The following is a 21,465-nucleotide window of genomic DNA, read 5'->3' as shown; positions in this document are numbered from 1 at the left end:
CTGAGGACACGGGGAGGGGAAAGGGTAAGCTGGGACAAAGTGAGAGAGTGGCATGGATATAATATATATACTACCAAATGTAAAACTGATAGCTAGTAGGAAGCAGCTGCATAGCACAGGGAGATCAGCTCGGTGCTTTGTGACCACCTAGAGGGGTGGGATAGGGAGGGTGGGAGGGAGGGAGACACAAGAGGGAAGAGATATGGGGATATATGTATGGCTGATTCACTTTGTTGCAGAGCAGAGACTAGCACACCATTGTGAAGCAATTATACTCCAATAAAGATGTTTAAAAAACAAAACAAAACAGAAAAAGAATCCGCCTGCCAATGCAGGGACACAGCTTCAAGCCCTGGTCCAGGAAGATCCCACATGCCGCGGAGCAACTAAGCCCGTGCGCCACAACTACTGAGCCTGAACTCTAGAGCCCGCAAGCCACAACTACTGAGCCCACGTGCCACAACTACTGAAGCCCGCACGCCTAGAGCCGTGCTCCCAACAAGAAAAGCCACCACAATGAGAAGCCCACGCTCCACAACGAAGAGTAGCCCCTGCTCGCCACAACTAGAGAAAGCCCGCACACAGCAACAAAGACCTAACACAGCAATAAATAAATAAAACAGCCTTCACGTACTGATGACTTTCTATGTCAAACAGGGGTAACTGAAGCTGCCTCATCGGGCTGTTGTGAGGATTAAATGAACGAACTATGAAAAGCATTTAGTTCAGGGGTTGACACATAACAGCTCCTCAGTGCTAACTACTATTACGATAATCATCGTCACCATTATTATTTATTATGCATTATATTATCCTGCAAAGCTGATACGATGGTCCTAATTTTGATGATGAAATACCATGAAGCTCAATGAGGCCCAGGAACCGCCTCGCAGTCACAAAGCTGGTAAATGATGCCAATGGGCTCCAAGCCGAGTTGGCCTAATGTGCAAGTTCCAGCTTTAATGCCATGTGATGCTGCTTTTAAAGCAGCGACCTTTCTTCTGGAAATTAACTCCTTGTCCTGATAGCTTGAGAATCCTAAAGGCAGATGGCTTAGCAAAAGCAGAGGAGGCAAAGGGAACCCTGGAAAGGGCAGGGGCTTTACAATCAGACGTCACTCGGTTCAGATCCAGCTGTGTGACCTTCGAAAGGTAATGTGATCACCCAAGTCTCTGCTTCCTAATTTATAAAACTGGGATAATCATACCAATCCCAGCAGGAATAAGGTAAAGATGAGGCATAAAGTATGTAAAGTACTTGGTCCAGTCCTTGGCATACAGTGGGTACTCCATAAATTTGTATCGGAATCATCCTGTCGACTTGAATCATCTTTACATGTCCTCAAGTCTTCATGATATAGAGGGAAAAAAACCTCCAAGAATTTTAATTCTCGACTTTTTTTTTTTTCACAGATAACTATATCTCAGGGACTTTCCTGGTAGCACAGTGGTTAAGACTCCGATCTCCCATGGGTTCGATCCCTGGTCAGGGAACTAGATCCCACATGCATGCCACAACTAAGAGTTAGCATGCCACAACTAAGGAGGCTGCATGCTGCAACTAAGGAGCCCGCCTGCCACAACTAAGGAGCTGGCAAGCTGCAACTAAGGAGCCTGCGAGCCACAACTAAGGAGTCCACCTGACCCAGCACAACCAAATAAATAAATATTAAAAAAAAAGATAACTATATCTCAGGAGGTATTAAATAAAATTCTCCCCCAAGAGTCAAATAACTTGCATCAGCCCTAATTTTTCTTCGGTCATATGTAATTTTACACCCATATCTCTCTTCCCTCTATACACATAAAGAAAAAAAGTGATATATAGTCCTATATTCTATATGTAATCATATTTCTGCCACATTTTGGCACTTCCAAAGGAGAATGAAAAGAATGTAATGAAAATTAAACCAAAACAGAAAAGAATGGGAAATTCTTAAAACACAAAAAAATCCATTTTCCTAGATGAAAGGGCCTCTACACATACATGTGTGTTCACCAGCATTTATAAAAAAAAAAAAAAAGTGTGTGGGGGGGTGGATAAACAAAGGGACATGTCACCAAAAGGGAAAATGGTTAAACTTTTCATTTAAATCTGGAAATCAGATGAACAAATATACTAAAACAACATGTAGGGAAATTCACTTTATTATTTCACAAAATGAAAACCCAAAGAAAGCACAGTTATAAGCACACTCTAAGCCAAGCACTCAGTGATTTCCAACTCCCCACCAAAGCAATCAAATAGAGATTAGCATGTCTATCAGCTAAGACCAGGCTGTCAAAATGAAAGCTTTAAATTACTCATGGCCTTACCAGAAAAGTATTTAAGAGATTTTTCTCCAAAATAATAAAGAGCATTGCACAGACTTTAATAAAATAATGTTTAATTTTGCTTATGTGCTAAAAGGCATTTTTAAGCAGATTAAAACACAGAATTCAAGACCATCAGAAGAAACTTCCCCAAATGAAATAAAACCATTTGGTGTCCTTTCAAAAGGCAAATATGTTGTTCATCTTTCTCTGACCCAACAAAAATTCCTACAAAATGATAATTAAAACCTTTTGGTGACAGGAGCTTAAATGCTGCCTCGCAAATCAGATTACATTTCAAGTGATCTGAAACCACACTAAGACAGCATTTTATGAGCATGGTTCTCATTTTTGAAAGTAACACGGAAACTGCCCTTTGAGATGCTGGGAGACACAGGCACCAAAATGAAGGACTCAGGAATTCAAGAGTCACTGAAACACTCAGCCTGCCAGCCTTTACTTGAAAGAGAAGCAAACTGGGGTTAAGGAGAGAAGAAAACAAGAAAAAGGGGATGTGGGTGGATACTTGATAGTAACCCTCAGGAAGAAAACAGAACAGCTTAGAGAAACCTTCCAGAGAAATATATTAGCAACTCTTCACCTCTGAAACGCTGGAGCGCCAAACACCTAACGAAATTAGGAAGAACCCGATACCCTTCTCAATGTACACAGGAAAGATACAGTTGAGATAAAAAATATTCACATAGGAAAATGAGCTGTTCCAGGAGTTTTGGGTTCTAGGTATATTTTTCAGAACTTCACCATCATTACATAAACAGGATGAACTATTTCGTAGCACTTTCAAGTCCAGCAGAAAAGGCAAGACCATATCTCATGATCCAGGCATCAGTATTGCAGAACTGAAGACAATTTACAACTGTGACAGGGCACAATTTTTCCAAATTTACATTCCATATGGGAAAAGGGGGGTTGCTTCCCAGGGAAGTATTTACTGACTTCAATGAATAAACTGCTTTTAAAGCATATCATAAGTATATACTTTTTAATTTTAAAAAAGTGCATTACTCGGGATTACACTCTAGACGGGTTACTTATCTAAGAGTAATGTTACATTAAACACTAACTTGTGGTGCCTGCCACATCCAAGTTCCCTTCCCCGATGGGAGCTTCTGATGTTAAATCCTTATCCAAGGAGGGCACCTGAGCTTAAGGCGGCAGTTCATTGGCTGGGAGGTGTCTATGCAGGGACTCTGGTAAAAACTAGATTCTCAATCTTTGGGATTAAGATTGAGAAACAGCCAGCAATTAGCAGCCGACGCTATGGCTAAAAGGGAAAGAGGAAAAGAGAAGCTGAAAGGGCCGTAAGGATTATGAAATGAGCCAAAATCCTGACTCAGCAGAAGAGAGGAACAGGTAGACACAAGCAAAAGCAGACGCACAGTGACTGGCTAAGTCACACCAAGGTTAGAGGATCCGGAAGTGAGGATCCAAAAATTCCTGCTGCTGAGGTCTTGTCCACTCCCAGGGTTCACGAGAATACATTTGACTGCAATTCCCAAAGACCTAGAGGCTCAGTTTTTTCCTGGGCTGCTGCAAAACCTGGGATGATGGATGAGATGCCTGTCTCCCCATCCCCATATCTACCTTTATAAAGAATGCCCTGTGACGTGGGGGTAATTTTAGTGAATCCCGGGTCCTTTTAACCAAATGGGTATATTAATCAATTTAGTTACATTCTATAGCCCAGACTTTTCACCAATTCAGAAAGTCTTTCCATACATTTGTCCACAGTAATAAACTGCACGACCTTTCACTGTTTTAGTTCATAAAGTGATGCAACTTTGATTTCTTAAACTTGGGTGATTATTTATCTCTTTCCAACCCACCACCATTTTCTCCTCCTAGTCTTAGATATTGTAGGTCTGGGTCAAGTACGGAATAAGGCAAGATGCCACCTCAATCTAACACTCTTCTATCTTTAAGACCAGAAATGGGAGCAACTAAGAGGGCAATTAATTAACATAAAAAGTGCAGGAGATTTTTCACAGTATCTAGCAAAAGTACAAATGGCAATACCACTAGTCCCTGCAATCCCACTTCTGGGTATCCATCCCACAGAAGTGAGGAACCCTGGAGACAACCAATAAGTTAATCACTAGAGGACTGGTTAAATAAAGTACATCCACAGAATAGAAATGGACCCGGAATAGAAATAAATTGGCATATTTTAAAATGTGGATCTATAAGAAATGACTTAGAATGAAAGCTGTGAATATTTATAATATTTTACTACAAATACATATAAAAAATACACAGGACTAAAATATACATATAATATATATTACTTGTAGAAGTAAAATCTGTTAAGTGGTAGAATATGATGCATAGTTACCACATTTCATGTACAATATTTACATTCAGAAAAAATCTATGTGTATATTTATACACAGAAAAACATCTAGAAGGATACCCTGTATGGTCAATTTGGTGTGTATCGCTGGGGAATGAAAATTTGAGGGCTGTTATTTTCACCTATTTGACACAAAAGTATTTATTATATCTTTGTAATTTAAAACTTTTTTAATAAAATAAAGACTAGTCGTGCCAACAGGTATTTCATTCTTTTGTTCAAAATGCTATGAAATTCAACCTTAAAGACTGAAAAGCTCAACATTCAGATCATCAAATTAAATTCCTAGAGATTCCTTTCTCCCACATGTCCCTGAAATCAAAAAGCCAGTTCTACAAAAAGATATCTTACCAATCTAGAAAATTCTCGCTGCCAGCTCGAGGTTTGATATGAAAGGTCAATGTGAAATCTAAAAGTCATTACTGTGCTCAAACATACCCACAAACAACGGGAAAGTTACTCACTCTTAATTTACTTCTATCCCAGAACTTTCTGTTAAGATGTTTTCACTTCCCATTAGCCAAGTACCAAATACGGTGATCCGTAACACATAGAGGACAAAAGCCAAAGCGTAACAGATACTTCTAAGAAATGAACTGTAACACAGACATTAAGATTAGATTGTAAATGTATTCCAAGAACACTTAAGTGTGAGAAAAATACACATAAGTTCTCTGTCCAGTAATCATACAGTATGCTTGACTCTCAGTATGTACCAAGTTCTCAAAAAACAAATCACTTTTGCCAAGCAAGTATTAATCTAAGACTAGTTTATTTTTCTTGCTCTAAACAAATTAAATGTGAAAGTACTGGGAATGCTGAAAAGTATTAATTTCCAAAAATATCAATTTATGTTTTTCTGCTGTCCTATCCCATTTAAACTTACACTCCTCCAGCAAAATTCAAATAGCATCTAGGGCTTCCCTGGTGGTGCAGTGGTTGAGAGTCCTCCTGCTGATGGAGGGGACACGGGTTCATGCCCCGTTCCGGGAAGATCCCACATGCCGCGGAGCGGCTGGTCCTGTGAGCCATGGCCGCTGGGCCTGTGCATCCGGAGCCTGTGCTCCGCAACGGGAGAGGCCACACAAATAGCATCTAGTCCTGGGCCAGGTGGTAACTGGTGATTTTTCCCCCCTTTTTATCCATCTGTATTATCCAAACTTTCTATAATGACCATCTATTATTACTTGAATGATATTTTGGAACTTTAAAATAAATTAGATTGGAGGTTTTTTTAATAACTCAGAGGTCTTGGTAACATCCTTTTCTCAGCCTTTCTTCCTTAATGTGAGAAAGCAGTGTGAGCCAACCAGTTTCACATATTTTATCCATGTACAGATCTGTCTCCCCTTTGGAATAAACAGCAAGCCACTTAGCATTTAAATCTGTATATGTATAAAGATAACACCCAGCCCTCTTTCCACATCTAAAAGCATATAATATTTTGTAAGGGCGTTTACCAGAAAGACATTGCAATTTAAAAAATGGTATACTTGCACAACTCCCGTCCTTCTATGATTTCTGCCATTAGTATATGATGGGCAACTTCTATCAATAACTATTAATGGGTTTCTAATATTTTTATCCTAATAGGCCGGCAATTATTTTTTGAAAAATGACTATAAAACGGGCAGTACAATATTGCTGGATTGACTTCAAAGTAAAGAAACTTTCATAATTGTCTAAGCAACAATCTACCTTTAAACTGAGTGATGCATAGAAAATCTGTTGTTTTTAGAACTGTGATAGACCTACTTCACTGACTTCTATGAGGCAGGAGAAATAATTACATACGCATGCAAACAATCTATATTTTTAATGTGGTGCTCTTGAGTTTTAAGAAGGTCAGTCTGGAATAGAACACCTCAAGGCTAAAAAAGGATCAGCATTACACACACACACACACACACACACACACAACACACCCCTCTGCCCTTCAAATGTTACATTAGAAAAGACATGTTTAGATTTCTTAGAAAGTTATACATTTCTAAAGCCACTTTTCTAGCCAAAATCATGCTGATGGATGGTTCACACAAAAAATTAGTTTATGAAACCTGTAATCAACCACACTATAACAATCAGGGGTAAGGCAGTCAGGTAATTAGCTCCCCTACCACAAGTTAGAAACGAATGTTAAATGAATGACAAACATTGTGTACTCATAAAGCTGTGTGGTAGAGAGTTTGCAAAGATGGTAATAAGAATTCCTCCCGTCTCTGTACACATGTCCCTTTACCATGTGATTTTACCGTTCCTCCCAGCAAGCAGGAAAATCGATCTCCCTCCCGCCTGAGCCTGAGCTACCCTGTGATGTGCTCTGACCAACTGAAAGAGACACAGTGACGCTTTGTCACCACCAAGCCCAGGCCTCAAGAGTCCTTGCAGCTCCACTCCAGCTACCTTGGAACACAGCCAAGGGATGAAGTACGGGCACACTTGCTTGAGAATGAGGAATCAACGGAAAGAGAGGGCCAGCCAACAGCCAGCACCAACCACCACATACATGATGAGACCATCTTAATATAGATAGCCCCAGCCTAGCTGGTCACAGACTGTCCCTAGGCAAGACCAGCAGAACTGCCCAGTGAAGCCCAAACTGCCAACCCATGGAACTGTAAGCAAATAAAAAGGTCATTATATTAAGCCATTAAGTTTTGGGGTGGTTTGTTACACAGCTATACATAGCTGACGCAGAGACCATCAGAACTGAGCCTTTCTGTTCATCAGAGACACCCTCCCTTGAAGGCAAAGCTTCAAAAGAGGGGCCCACCTCAGCAAGATGCTGCCACTAAAACTTTCTGGGAAAAGTTTCATTGTCCCTACTTGCCTTGGCCCCTTGCTGAACCCCTGCAAAACGTGGAAATGCCCCTGAGTCCTTACTTTCCATCTTATTCACTCCTGCTCAGATCCGAGGTCTTTTGCTGCCTCATGCTAGTCTTTGCCTTCCAATGATCCCATCTTGTCTCTGGCTTCACAGATCTGGTTTTGGAATCTCACACCCAACCCCTCTATTACACATCCTCACAGTCCCTCAGCTTCTGCTATTGCTATCACTGCCTCTAGACAAATTGCTTGTTGTAATTGCAAACCACAGTCCCGGATAATCTCATTACTTCTATGAAGCAGTGATGCAGAATCTATTAAAAATAACAGTAAACAAAACTGACTTTAAACAACTAACAGCACTGTTCAGACTAGAGTCATTTTGTAAGGTTAAACAACGATTCTGATCAAGCTACAACTGATAAAAACAGCTTGGGCAATACCTTAAGAGCAAATTAATGTCACATTAGAAAATCAGTCTCGTTTCTTCATAAGAGGGCTGATAGAAATGGGTAATTTTTTAATTTAAAATAAAATGTCGCTATAAAGTATAAGTGGACCCTCTCCCACTATGTCCCCTTGAAGGAAACAATACTTCTTGTGCATATCAGTCCTGATATGATTAATTTTAAAGTTGGTCAGACCCCATAAATACCACCTTTTCACATTTTTGTCACTCCCTTTCTTCCAAGGAGCTCCAAGAGATTATTTCATTTTTAAACAACTACATATAGCCGAGAACAATGTCACTCTTCTTTTTTGGCCATGCCACACAGCTTGTGGGATCTTCCCCAACCAGAGATTGAACCCAGGCCACGGCAGTGAAAGCCTGGAATCCTTAACCACTAGGCCACCATGGAACTCCCAAAAATGTCACTCCTAATTCAGGAGACTAAATGGACCATAACCTATAAGCAAAAGCCAAACAAGTGCCTGACTGCAATGTTTACCTATCCCAGTGACCGCACAGCAGTTACCGTCTTTGTCTTTAAGACTATTTAAGCAAATATATAAGCTACAAAGCCGCCTATGTTGCCTATTTTTAATGGGCTCTGAAGAGTAGGACATGAAATTATAGCCTTTAAACAGTCTTGCTGCTTCTATGGAAACAATCAGGAAGATGGCTATAGATGAACTAAGAGGCTCATTATCTCTTCACCCTAGAGACTGTCACTTTTTTTTTTTTTTTTTTTGCGGTACGCGGGCCTCTCACTGTTGTGGCCTCTCCCGTTGTGGAGCACAGGCTCCGGACGCGCAGGCTCAGCGGCCATGGCTCACGGGCTTAGTTGCTCCGCGGCATGCGGGATCCTCCCGGACCAGGCCACGAACCCATGTCCCCTGCATCGGCAGGCAGACTCTCAACCACTGCGCCACCAGCGAAGCCCGAGACTGTCACTTTTTAAACAACCAATGAGAATTTATTTTAGTAAAGATATACAATCTAGTCCTGATCTAGACTTATGCCAAAAATATCACTATTCTTAAATTTGTCCTAATGATCATTAATTTGAAAATACACAGAGACACTTCCCCTAGTACTATTTCAGCCACCCAACTGCCATATTAAAAATGTTTCTGCAACGGCCCTTGTTGAAGGTCAGGCACTGGATTTAGGACTCCAGAAACTTGACAGGGCATCTATGAGGAAAAATAAAAAAGGATTACATAGTAAAGCATTCTCTGTGATGGCCCCAGTCACCCTAGGGACACTAAACATAAGAAAGTACAAACTGTTTCTGAATTGCCCAAAATTAAACCCAGTTAATCTCCCTACATAGATATTTGTTTTCACCCACCCCATGTCATTAATTCCCCTCTCCTAACAAAAAAGGTGTCCTAACCAAACAGTGATGACTGAGTTTGAATTTCTGTTAAGGTACTGACTTCAATACTGAACGCTTTATTTGCTTTGTGTTATATAACTTAGACTAAACTATTAAATCCTTTAATTACTCAATTACCGAATTGTTATAAAATCAAGGGAAAAGAAGGGACCATGATTCAAACTCACCATTTAAGTGACTAAAACTGACACAGGTATCATTTTTTTTCTAAGGGGAGTTAATTTCACAATGTCTTTGTAATTTCACCAAAAAAACTATTTTGTCAGTTCTTTCTTCCTTCATGACATAGAAGAAGATAAACTGAAGTGATTCTGTCTACCACATCCAGCCCCAAGGCTCTGAAGTGATTTCTCAAGGAAATGTAACATTTTGATACTTCTGAAAATACTAGATCTCATTCGGGAGGATTCCGTGTTTACAGTAATCACAAGAATATCCTAGAATGAGTTAAGTGAGTAAGATAAAAACTCATACTTCAAAACTGTCTTTCTACGTCAACAGGGGTATCTGTTTCACCATACACAAAAAAGAATAACTGTCCCTCTGAAAATATGAATCAATTAGCTTTCTAATAGAGCAAAGAGTGAAAACAATTTTTTTTTTTAATCAGGTTAGCATTGTTTGTCTCCTTTTGTACTTCTAAGTCAGTGGCAATGCCTTAGCATGTTACCAGGCGGTAGCCTCAGGATATTTACAGCCATCATAATAATATTTAGTCAGTTTCTGAACATTTCTGAGAAATTACCATCCAGCACTCTCCAGTAAGACTTTTTGTGGTGATGGAAATAATCTGTATCCGTACTATCCAGTAAGGTACTTTACTGGACAGTGCAGGTTATAGACCTAAAATTAAATAAATAAAATACAGTTCCTCAGCTGCACTAGTCACAGTTGGCTGCACTTGAAAATGTGGCTCGTGTCACTGAGGAACTGTATGTTATTTCATTTTTAAAGACTTCATTGTTTGAAAGCAGTTTTAGGGTCACAGCAAAATTGAGAGGAAGGCAGAGACTTCCCATGTACCCCCTGCTCCCACACATGCACAGCCTCCAGCATTACCAACATCCCCCAAAAGAGTGGTACATTTGCTACAACTGATGAACTTACACTGACACATCCTCGGCATTCAAAGCCCACAGTTTACGTTAGGGCTCACCCTCTGTGTTGTACATTCTGTGGGTTTGGACAAATGTATGACACGTATCCATCATTATGGCATCACACAGAGCAGTTTCACTGCCCTAAACATCCTCTGTGCTCTGCCTCTTCATTCCTTTCCACCCCAAAATTTATTTAATTTTAATTAATTCAAACTGAAATAGCCACATGTGGCTAGTGGCTACCATTCCGGACAGCTCAGAACTAGACACTGCTAGGAATGCCGTTGCTGCTCTGACTGCTATAAAGTTATCAGCCTGGCAGCAGGGACCTGGCTCTAGTGCAGAAGCTCTGCTCCAGCTAATGATCAGCCCTGAAGTACATCTATTTCCTGCTCCTCAACCTTTTATTTGCCATCTCTCTCTCTCTCTCTCTCTCTCTCTCTCTCTCTCTCACACACACACACACACACACACACACACACACTTCCACCTCACTGACAGGTTCTAACTAAGGATTAAAAATATAGTCTAGGGCTTCCCTGGTGGCACAGTGGTTAAGAATCCGCTTACCAATGCAGGGGACACGGGTTCGAGCCCTGGTCTGGGAAGATCCCACATGCCGCGGAGCAACTAAGCCCGTGCGCCACAACTACTGAACCTGCGCACCTAGAGTCCGTGCTCCACAACAAGAGAAGCCACCGCAATGAGAAGCCCACGCACCGCAACGAAGAGTAGCCCCTGCTCACCGCAACTAGAGAAAAGCCCACGCAGCAACAAAGACCCAACGCAGCCAAAAATAAATGAGTTAATTAATTTTAAAAATATATATTTATAGTCTATTCTAACAGCCAGGCAAAAGATGATAGTTGAAATGAAACTATTTTATGTTTATATATCACCTGGTTTATGTGTTAAATAAACATGCTCTAATGAAGAAAGATATATAAAGATCATTTCAACCCCTCTAAAGAAAGATTTTTACTATAATATCTATATGGTAAATATGTTCCCAGATAAGATATATATTTACTTCATTAAAATGGTAGTTATAAAATTCACTGAGTCGATAACATTTCTAACTTCCTCCTTCCCACCAATGAGGAATCAACGTGATGTAAGTAGAAGAAAACACTGAACTGGGAACTTCCCTGGTGGCGCAGCGGTTAAGAATCCGCCTGCCAATGCAGGGGACACAGGTGCGAGCCCTGGTCCGGGAAGATCCCACATGCCGTGGACCAACTAAGCCTGTGCACCACAACTACTGAGCCTGCGGTCTAGAGCCCGCGAGCCACAACTACTGAGCCCGCACACCTAGAGCCCACGTTCCACAACAAAGACAAGCCACGGCAATGAGAGGCCCGAGCACCGCATGGAGAAGCCGGCGTACCGCAACAAAGAAGAGCCCCTGGTCACTGCAGCTAGAGAAAGCCGCACAGCAACGAAGACCCAACGCAGCCAAAATATAAGGATAAAAAGAAACAATGAAGCGGGTAGGAAGCATTGGCCTGAGATTCTAAGGACTTCTGGACCACAGGCAAATTAAGTTAGGTTGTTAGAATCTTCAGTTGTAGAAACAAAGGAACAGGAATGGACTTTCTCTTCAGTTTCCTCCAAAATTAAATTTCATTATCCCCCTATATTCCTATGCTATTCCTCACTTAGGAGCTGACCTTAAAAAGCCAGCACTGACCTATCATTCCTATCCCTGGGCACTCTCTTCCCCTGCTTTCTTGAGTCATCTCATAATTAAGAAAGGGGCTGGTGACATTGCCAATTTCAAAGGAAGGAAGAAAGGAAAGGAAGGGAGGAAAGGATGAAGTGAGGGAGGGAAGAAGGAAGGACAGACCAAATAATTCAAAGTAAAATGTTAACAACACAAGACACGCCAATAGGAACCAATCCATAAAATGAATCCTTTTCAATCCCCAAACAAAACAGAGCAGGAAAGAAACCAGTAGGGATGCCCCTTATTACAAGCCCCGGTACAAACTGATGCTACCGTTCAAAACAAGATCACAAATTCTTCTAAGACCTCAACCATCAATAGAGTGATTGTGAGAAGTTTCAGAATTGTCACAGGTCACTGGCTTCTAAAACACTCCCCCAATGAAGATTTATCATTCACATGATAGAAAGTCATCCATCTCTACTTACCATACTAGTTCTTCTGGTACATCAGTGACTAAACGTTGGAAACCTGAACCCCATAAATGTCACAAGAATGTGTATTTTCACCTGAGCGAAGAAGTGAATGAACACCCAGGACTAGGCCTCTGAGTGCTACTACATGCCACTTACTAGGAAGAAGTTTGAAAATAAAACTATTTTAAAATGAAGTTTTAAGTTCTATCTTAAAATGATGTTTTCCCATACATCAAAATATACAATTAGTTTAAAAGGTCAATTCATCTAATTCCTCAATGTCCAAGAAGTTTTTTAAAGCTTTAAGTGAGAGTTTATTCCCAAATATTTGTTTGGCAAATGGGAAGAAACTTGAAATACATCAGCATTTACTCACATCAGATTCCCAAAGTGTTTATCTAAATCAATTCTGAACTAAAGCGCTGCCAATCCATTCTCTACAGGACTGCTATTTCTCCTCTGCTTTCCAGTTAAACCAAATCTAAAATGCCTTTCTAATTAATATACTGAATTCTTCTTTAGCAGCAAAAACTTGACCAATGAACAGCGGATTTGGAAAAAGAAACACCTGAAGTACTTGAATCACTTCAGCCATCTTGGAGTTGTTTGGGGATAATTTAAGCAAAACTGTCCTGGAGGAATATGTAAAACCTCACTTGATTACATGGAGAATTTTTTTTTAACGGGGAAAAAAACCTTTCCCAAAAATACACCACAGAGGAATTACAACACCTATTAGACTGGTTTTGACTTTAAAAGATCCAGTTCTATGGTCTTAGCATGTACCACACCAATTCTATCACCCCCCAGTCCCTTGTCACTTATAAAAATACAATTCCTGCCATCGTATCAACCTTTGAAAACCACCCGTCTGATATTCTGCTGCTGTGTTTCACCTGTATCCCTGATCTTCTTCAACAGTCCTGATTTCTACACAGCAAGAAGGCCCACAGATCTTCAAGGTTGGGTTATATATAACTACACAAACAGCAAGAGAGAGCGCATGGGTACACTCAAGAAAGGAAAGCTCTAAAGAAGAGGAGAGGCGTGCTAGGACTTCCCCCACCCTGCTCTGCAATGCCTGAGTAAAAGGACGCAGAGACTGTGGCAGGGAGCTCCGGGTCCTTTAATCTGCAGAGGCCACCTCACAGAACAATGACCTCAGGAAAGCCAGGCCTCTGGCTGGCTGCCTGCCTGCCTGCACAGCACAGGCAGGTGCAAGTACTCAAAGTGCTTACTCTTGATCTGGGAGGATTAATGAGCTAATTTCTACAGAGCCCTTTAAGCTGATTGGCCCAAACGCAACCGAATAAGCATCATCATTAACCACAGGCAAGATTAAATCTTCAGGATCCAAGGAGGCAAATATTCAGAAGCGAGGCAATGTTCCTCTTCCACAGGGGGTAGGAGGGCATTTATCCCTAAAATTCAGACCTTCATCCAGAAAACACTTATCGAATCTTTAATAGGAGGTGTGGGCTATGGAGGCCAAAGGCCTGTCCTCGAGGAGGAGTGCCGGGATGGGCAAGGAGGCAAACCATCTGCACAGGGTATGAGGACCACCAGGGGTGAAAGAGACAAGAGAGGAGCAGAGGGGAAGGCGGTTCAGGGGCAGAGACCGTTTCTGTGAAATCATTTATTCCGGGTCTTAAAAGGGAGACCAGATCAGGGTGGGTTCCGTTTATGAACATGCATCAAGCTATACATTTACGACATGTATACTCTTCCTTGTGCATATTATACTTCAATAAAGGTAACGCTTAAAAGGAGAGACAGAGCTCTCTGTTAAATACATGAAAATGGAACGGAAGGGGTGTGGAAGGGTGTTCCAAGCGGAGGGAAAACTTGCCTAGCAGGGGCTGAGAAAGCATGAAGCATTTCAGCAACTGCAAAAAGGTTCCCACTGGCTGTGAGTCTGTCCTGAGAATAGAAATGACAAAGGGTGTGGGGCAGGGGGGGTAGACACTGAATGGGAGGCAAGAGGCAATTCCCGAAGGCCTTAAACACCTGCTCAGAGTTCATCTTAAGGATGATGGAAGAGCCACTAAAAGTGTTTAAGCCTGGGGTTAACTGATAAAAATTTGGGTACAGCAGTATCACTTTGGTAGCAATGCATACTAGAGCTGGAAGCAAGGCTGCAGACAAGGAACCTGGTCAGGAAGTCATTACAGTCATCCAAGTTAAGAACTGATAAGAGCCCGAACTGAACTGGCAATGGCCAAGAGGAAGAGTGAGAGACAGATCAAAGAAGGGATCCAGCACGCAGAGTATTTAGGACTGAGGACCAATCAGATGTGGGAGAGAGAGGAAGACGGGCAAGTGCAGGATGAGCAGCATGTTTCTGCTTCATACTCAGGGGTCTTGTGTAAGATGGAGAACGGTGAAGGATTAGGATGAAGCAAAGGTGGCGAGGCAGTGAGTTTCACTGTGAGTATGAAGTTCTGTGAAGTATCTAAACAAAGATGTTTAAAAGGTAGCCCTCATACCAGTCCAAAGACCAGAGAGGCCCTGGGCATTTCAGCCAGTGGTTGAAGCCTCAGACCCATAGAGAAGTGGATCCTGGAGCAGAGATACGCGGGGAAAGAGCAGGAGAAACGGCAGATGGTGCCGACTCCTGCAGAGAGAGGAAGAGAGGGAAAGCCTGCAGTGTCCACTGGCTGCAGCCACAGAAGGTCACGGTGACTGTGGACATTCCAATTTTGGCTTCTTAGCAAGAGGGCAGACGCCAGATTGCAGTGAGCTGAGAAGTGGATGGGAGGTTCTCCACTGGGAAGGGAAGCAAAGAGATAAGGCAGGAGCTAGAGGAAGGAGAAGTAGTAAGAGTGTCAGTGTTTTGTTCTCTTTTGCTGTGAATGATTAGAGGGAGACGAGAATATTTATAAGTAGAGGTAAGAGCGGAGAGGCAAGGAAGGAGACGGGAGAGCAACAGTGATGACCTGATCTGCAGACAAATGCCCCGTCCCCTGACCGGCTGGGGCACACAGTGACCATTTCTTTTAGTCAGCAGCATTTCCTGCCAGCACGGCAGCCTCCGCAGGGCGGACGCAGAGGTGGGAGAAAAGTGCAGTCGGAGCAGGTTGCTCACAGAGCCCTTTCGCGACGGGCCGTACCTCCAGCAACCTTCCCGCAGGATGCTCTCACCACTTGTCAGAGGGCCATCTGGCACCCGAGGCCCCGAGCTGTCCTGTTCCACAGGTCTCTGCAGCTACCTCCCCGCAGGGGCCTCAGGCTGCCCCGCCAGCAGCCCACTGGAAGGCGCCGCCCACTGGAAGGCGGGGGCTCGCGGGCCAGCTCCCCCTCCTGCAAACTCCCTGATGCAAACTGAGCAGGGAAACTCTACAGGACGCTCCACAGTCTGGCCAGAGTCAGGGCAGTATTCTCTGCCGGTAACTCGGGCCTGATCAGCCGGCGCAGCGCACAGCAGCGCAGGCTCAGACTCCCGGGGAGCTCGCCCTGTGCCAAGCACTGTTCTAAGTGCTCCAGAGTCTCCCTTTCTCTGCAACCCTATCGTTATCATCTCCAGGTCGAAAATGAGGAAACCGAGTGCAGACGCCTCCAAATAACTGGCTCAAGGTCGCGAGGCCAGCGACTGCCACTGCCAGGCCATCTGACTCCAGAGCCCGCCACGTTTTAATTTACTCTCCAACACCATCAAAAATGGGGGATACAACAGACTTATAAGAGACAGGGGGAAATTTATAATTTTATCTGTCACAAAGCAAATGCATAAAGTATTATAGAAATTCTAACATGAGTTTCTCTTAATCCAGAGATTTTTCCCACATGCTAGTTTGAACAGCACATTTAAAAGCATTTCTATTGAATTAATTAACACCACCGAACTGTACACTTAGAAAATGGTTAAAATGGTAAGTCTTATGTTACCTATATTTGTATATTTTACCACAATAATGAAAAAAAACGAAAAGAGCAGTTCTATATACATTTTTCTTTACCAAAAAAAAAAGTGAAACGATATGAAAATCAAAACACCTGCGTGAAGCTAAGCATCTCAGGACTCTCTGTTTTCTTCTAAAAAAAAAAAAGCCAACGTGGGACTTCCCTGGTGGTCCAGTGGTTAATACTCAGCGCTCCCAATGCAGGGGGCCCAGGTTCTATCCCTGGTCAGGGAACTAGATCCCGCATGCATGCCCCAACTAAGAGCCCATATGCCACAACTAAAGATCCCGCGTGCTGCAACTAAGACCCAGCGCAGCCAAATAAATAAATAAATAAAAGGCAAGTTAACAACTGACAGCAACAGCAAAGCAGCCCGGTTTAAAGGTCTGGGAGATTAAAATACACACTCAGTGCTCCAGGCCTCTGAGGTCCTGTGCAAAAGAGTGTGACGCAGTATATAGTTCCACTGTCCTCAAGATCCCTCTAGAACATCTATAAAACCAGTTATAATCCCTAAACCACAGAGCTCCACAGAACCTCTGAGAGCACAGAGCAGAGCTCTGGGCTACTGCTCCTTGAAGACCTGGAGAGTTGCCCATTACTTGTGCCTGGGGAAGATGCACCGGAATGGTTCAACAAAGCTCCCGGGAGAGAAATCAACAGAGTACTTGAGAACCCCTCTGTCAAACTACAGTTAGGAGTCTAGGAACCAAATTCTTTTTGTTGACTAGAACCAGAAATGCAGCAGGTGGTACTTTTGGATCACTCTAAATGACTGCCCAGGATAAAAGTGAAGCAACGCTGAGAAATAAGGTGCAAAACTACAGAAAGACTCATCCTGCAAAAAATATCTAAGAAAATCAAACATGCTCTGAGGCATGGGTCTATTTAGTGTTTCTCAGAGGAAAACCAACAAACATAACAGACCCTGCTAGAACTATCCGATTCTAATAAGGAAACTGATACTGCACTGAATATAACTCTTTGACAGGAAAGTTCCTTGAGGCTGTTCAATCGATTAAGGAAGCCCAAGTCAACATTTACATGATTCACTTTTTGTTGTTTAGCAAATCAAAGTGATTTAATACCACCAACAAATAAACTAATTTTTCAACTAGCATATCTTTGGGTGCCCCATATACTTCTAAAGAGCGAATCTGAGAGATGGCGGGGGGGGGGGGGGGGTGTTGAGGAACAAAGATTGATGAGGCTGAAGAGTATTAAACAAGCTAGGACACCTCCCATGAGCAGTTATTTCTATAGGAGACAGAAATATTTGAAATCTACTAATATTGATGGCTAAAAGAAGGAATTTAATCATTTCATAACATGGTTAACCCCTAAGTATGAAGCTCCCCCAACAGATTGTACATCATTTCCAGGTCGCATACAAACTTTTTACCAGATTACCATTACTTTTTACCAGATTACCATTACAAACGCTCCACTGGTCTTTCACCACACAAGAACAACAATATAACAAAGAGAAAACTTTATTCTTAGACTTGCAAAATCCTGTGTTTATTTTTCTAAAACAGAAGTCGAACAACTGAACCTGCTTTGTTTGGACTTCAGTAAGCCTCTGCTCCTCTAATCTTGAGACCCCCAACCTCTGCCAGAAGGAAACGAAGAAGAAAAAGTGCTCGGTGCCATGCTGCAAAGCTAAAACACCTTGCCTCTCTTGGCCTTCTGCTCAGGCACATCTGAGCCTCCTGCTGGTCACGATTCACACTGCCGCAGCCCTATCATATGACACCTGCCTTGTGGCCGGGAGAGGCCAAGGCTGTCCACCCGCACTCATGTCGAAACTGGTCCTATGTTTGAACTACTAACTTCTGCGTGTAATGTTTAAGCAGAAGTGCTTAACTGCAAGTCCACTCTTCATTACTTAACGAGCATTAAACGCTAAATGGAAATGGGTTTGTAATTCCCTATAAACATTAAGACTCTGGAAAGCCCTATTCCAGCAACTTGACTTCAACACGGGCCCCCCACAGGCCATCTCTTTCAGTTGGAAAATTACGAGATAAATTTTAAATGTAGAAAAGCCCTTTCCACAGTGTGAATGTGCAAAAATCAATGTAGAAGTAATAAGCAGGTGTTTCTGCTTGAAAATTCCTCAGGTAAATTTCTTTTTAATTAAATTGACCAACCATAATTAACAATGCTGCTACTGCAAGCAGAAAGAAGCCCTGCAATCAATCCCCTCACCTTAATTAAACTAAGATTTTATTCATTTTAGTTGACAAAACTGATCAGCTCAGAACATTGTTTTCAAAAAGCAAAGCTTGCATACTGACCCTAATAATTAACAAAATAAGCATATAAATTGATAAGTAAGTGCTGGTCCTGACCCTATGGAAACTATGAGGCTGATACCATCATTCAACTTGTATGCATCATCCCTATGTGCTGGAGACAGAGGGATAAATAAGACCCTGGAAGAGTTCACAGCTAGGAACTCCTAGCTAGGAAAGGCAGCAATGGAAATAATCAGGCACCTTACAAACTTACTCAGACTTCAAAATTCAGCTCAGATGTCTTCTGTGGAATACCCTGTTTCCTTATTTCTCCTAGCAGTCAATCCCTCCTTTGTGCTCTACCAGTGCTCACTCATCACATCTTACAGAGTCGTTTACTTGGGAAGTCCTTGAAGGCAGGGACAATTTTTATTAATTTCTATACTGCTAGCACCTAGCACGATGCTTGGGACATAGTAGGCCTTTAAATTTTGTTGACCACATAAAAATTATGGAGTTACATGCTGTGAGATATAAAAAGAGGGGCAGAAGAAGCCACCATACTTTGCCTAGGGAGAAGGAGAAGGTTTCTCAAGAACATTCACACTGGCCTTGAAAGCTGAGTGACATTCACTACAAACATGGGCACTTAGAGAAGAGCCTGTGAAAGGCAACAAGGAATGGAAGGCCAGACGGGTCCTAAGACAGCTGACTATTCAGGATACAATCAATGCAATCAGAATATGAGAGGGGTCAAGCCAGTTGAGAGCAGGCCTTAAAACTGGGAAGATGAAGGGGCTTAGCTACCAGGTTAAAGGAGTTTTCACTAAATACTCTAGGCTTTGAGAAGCCCTTGAAAATATTTAATCCACGCAGTGACAGGAAGACTCATCCTTTTAGAGTCTTTGGCCAAAAGTTATGAAAGTTCTTGGTTTTCAAAGAATTTTACATACAGATGCTTATTTTGGAGCGTTTATAGCCTAGGTTAGGGTTAGGGTTCTGCCCTTCAGTATTTATTTCAGTCTATGCTGTTTCATTCACACAGCAGCAGGTGATAAAGGCTCGTTTAAACACCTAATGAAATTCTTAGTATCTGTTTTAATTTTTTTTAAGGGAGGAGTGGAGCATTCTTTTTAATGAAAAGAAAAAAAAAAGTTTAAGAGGAATATCCTGAATTCCTTTTTCATCACCGTACTTAAGTATCAAGATATGGGCAGGCAGCATCCCATCCCATCGCCAGTAAGGTTAGAAGCTGAGGGCCCACTTTACCTGGTGGGTTCCCTAACTGGGTTTAACAAGCCTCTCAGACGAGATGATCCAATAAGGGCCAACACAACTCTCCTCGTCCTTCACGTGCTTGGCCCAGGGAAAGGTAATGCCGGCTTCTTGCCATTCGACTTTGCCAAGTTTTTAAAATGTAAGATAAGGTGGTATTTGTGGGCCGACTAGAAGGCACCGAAAGGCAGAGGGCAGATCACCGACAGCCTCGGCTTTCATTCTTGCAGCTCGGCCTTGAACCAGAGGGAAGCATCGGCCCGGCGCAGGGCAGAAGGCCAGGGTGCCTGCTTTCCACGGGCGACCGGGCTGGGCAGTAGGCGGCGCGCCCAGCTACCGAGAGGCGGGTACCCGAGAACGCCGGGCGGCGCGGAGAGCCGGGCTGTGAGGCGGGCGTGGAGCGGCGGCTGTCAGGGAGGGAGGCCAGCATCCTCTCCGGCCTCGGGAAAGAGCCTGGGCCTCCGCAACTCCTACGTAGCCCGGTTACCCACGCCGAAAGGCTACTGACGGGAGACCGAGGCGCGGAGCTTGGAGAGCAGTGGCGCGGCTGCGCCCGCTGGGTCCCCCAGGACGCGGCCCCCAAGGCGCGGCGCGGGGGCGCTGGAAGCCGAGGGCGGCGCCCCCGCAACCCCACCCCGGCCGCGGCTGCCTGCTCGCGTGGCCACCGACCACAGGCTGCGGGCCCGGCGCGCGGGAGGAAGAAAATGCGGCGGCATTGCCGGGTCCCCAGTTCCGCCGCCCCAGCGATCGGGGAGATAAAAGTTTGCAGCATGCGGCTCGTCTGCAGTGCGAGTCACATCCGCCGCGCCGCCTCCTGCAGCACCAGCGCTCACGGAACGAACAAATAAATTAAAAAAAAAAAAAAAAAAAGCTGTTGAAGCCGGTAGGCCCAGAAGCCGACCGCTCTGCCTCCCGGGCGTGCATGGAAGCAAGCCCAGCATCCCGCGTCCCCTCCCGCCCAGGTCGCGCCTCCCGCCCGGCCTCAGCGCCCAGGCTGAGCCAGCCCCGCCGCGCCCGCAGCACTGACCGATAACCTCCTGCAGCTCGTACGCGTCCCTGCAGATGGGCCAGCCGACCGCCTGCGCCGCCGGGGCTGGGGCCCCGGGTGCCACCGGAGCCGGCGCTGCTGTCGCGGCCGCCGGGGCCGCCGCCGCCGGTGTCACCGGGGCCGCCTGCTGGGGCTGCTGGACGTGCACGGGCGAGCCGCTCGGCTCCGCCATGATGCTGCCGGAGGAGAGCGAGAAGACGCGCCGGCCGGCGGACGACCTTCCACTTGAAACTTCCCTTCACTCTCCTCGCCGCCGACACCTCTCGACCGGCGAACGCCCTCCCCGCCCGCCCGCCCGCCCCCGCCGCCGCCGCCGCCGCCGCCGCCGCCGCCGCCGCTGGAGCCAGCCACGAGGGGAGGGAGCAAGGGAGGCCGAGCCGCGCGGAGGGAGGAGGCAGCGCCACCGG

General features: G+C 44.0%; 1 protein-coding gene and 1 pseudogene across 12 annotated transcripts in view; both read right to left on the bottom strand.

Moving 5' to 3' along the window:
• STK39 (serine/threonine kinase 39) overlaps positions 1-21,331 on the bottom strand; it is a 319,210-nt gene extending 297,879 nt beyond the window's left edge. For all 12 annotated transcript variants that reach the window (XR_016394143.1, XR_016394142.1, XM_089916730.1 and 9 more), the window contains exon 1: positions 21,038-21,331. Coding sequence is in view for 10 of the 12 variants with exons in the window: in XM_089916730.1 (XP_089772856.1) it covers positions 21,038-21,230 (193 nt within the window). In the remaining 2 variants the exon portion in view is untranslated. The remainder of the gene's footprint in view (positions 1-21,037) is intronic.
• On the bottom strand, positions 4,126-21,025 carry LOC149748576 (uncharacterized; annotated as a pseudogene).
• Positions 21,332-21,465: the final 134 nt, after the last annotated feature.

Source organism: Delphinapterus leucas, chromosome 8, assembly GCF_059928025.1.
Source record: "Delphinapterus leucas isolate spDelLeu-1000000601 "Yukka" chromosome 8, BTC_Dleu_Yukka2, whole genome shotgun sequence".
Taxonomy (NCBI): domain Eukaryota; kingdom Metazoa; phylum Chordata; class Mammalia; order Artiodactyla; family Monodontidae; genus Delphinapterus; species Delphinapterus leucas.
The sequence above is the reverse complement of the archived record's forward strand: the minus strand, read 5'-3'. Positions and strand labels throughout refer to the sequence as shown.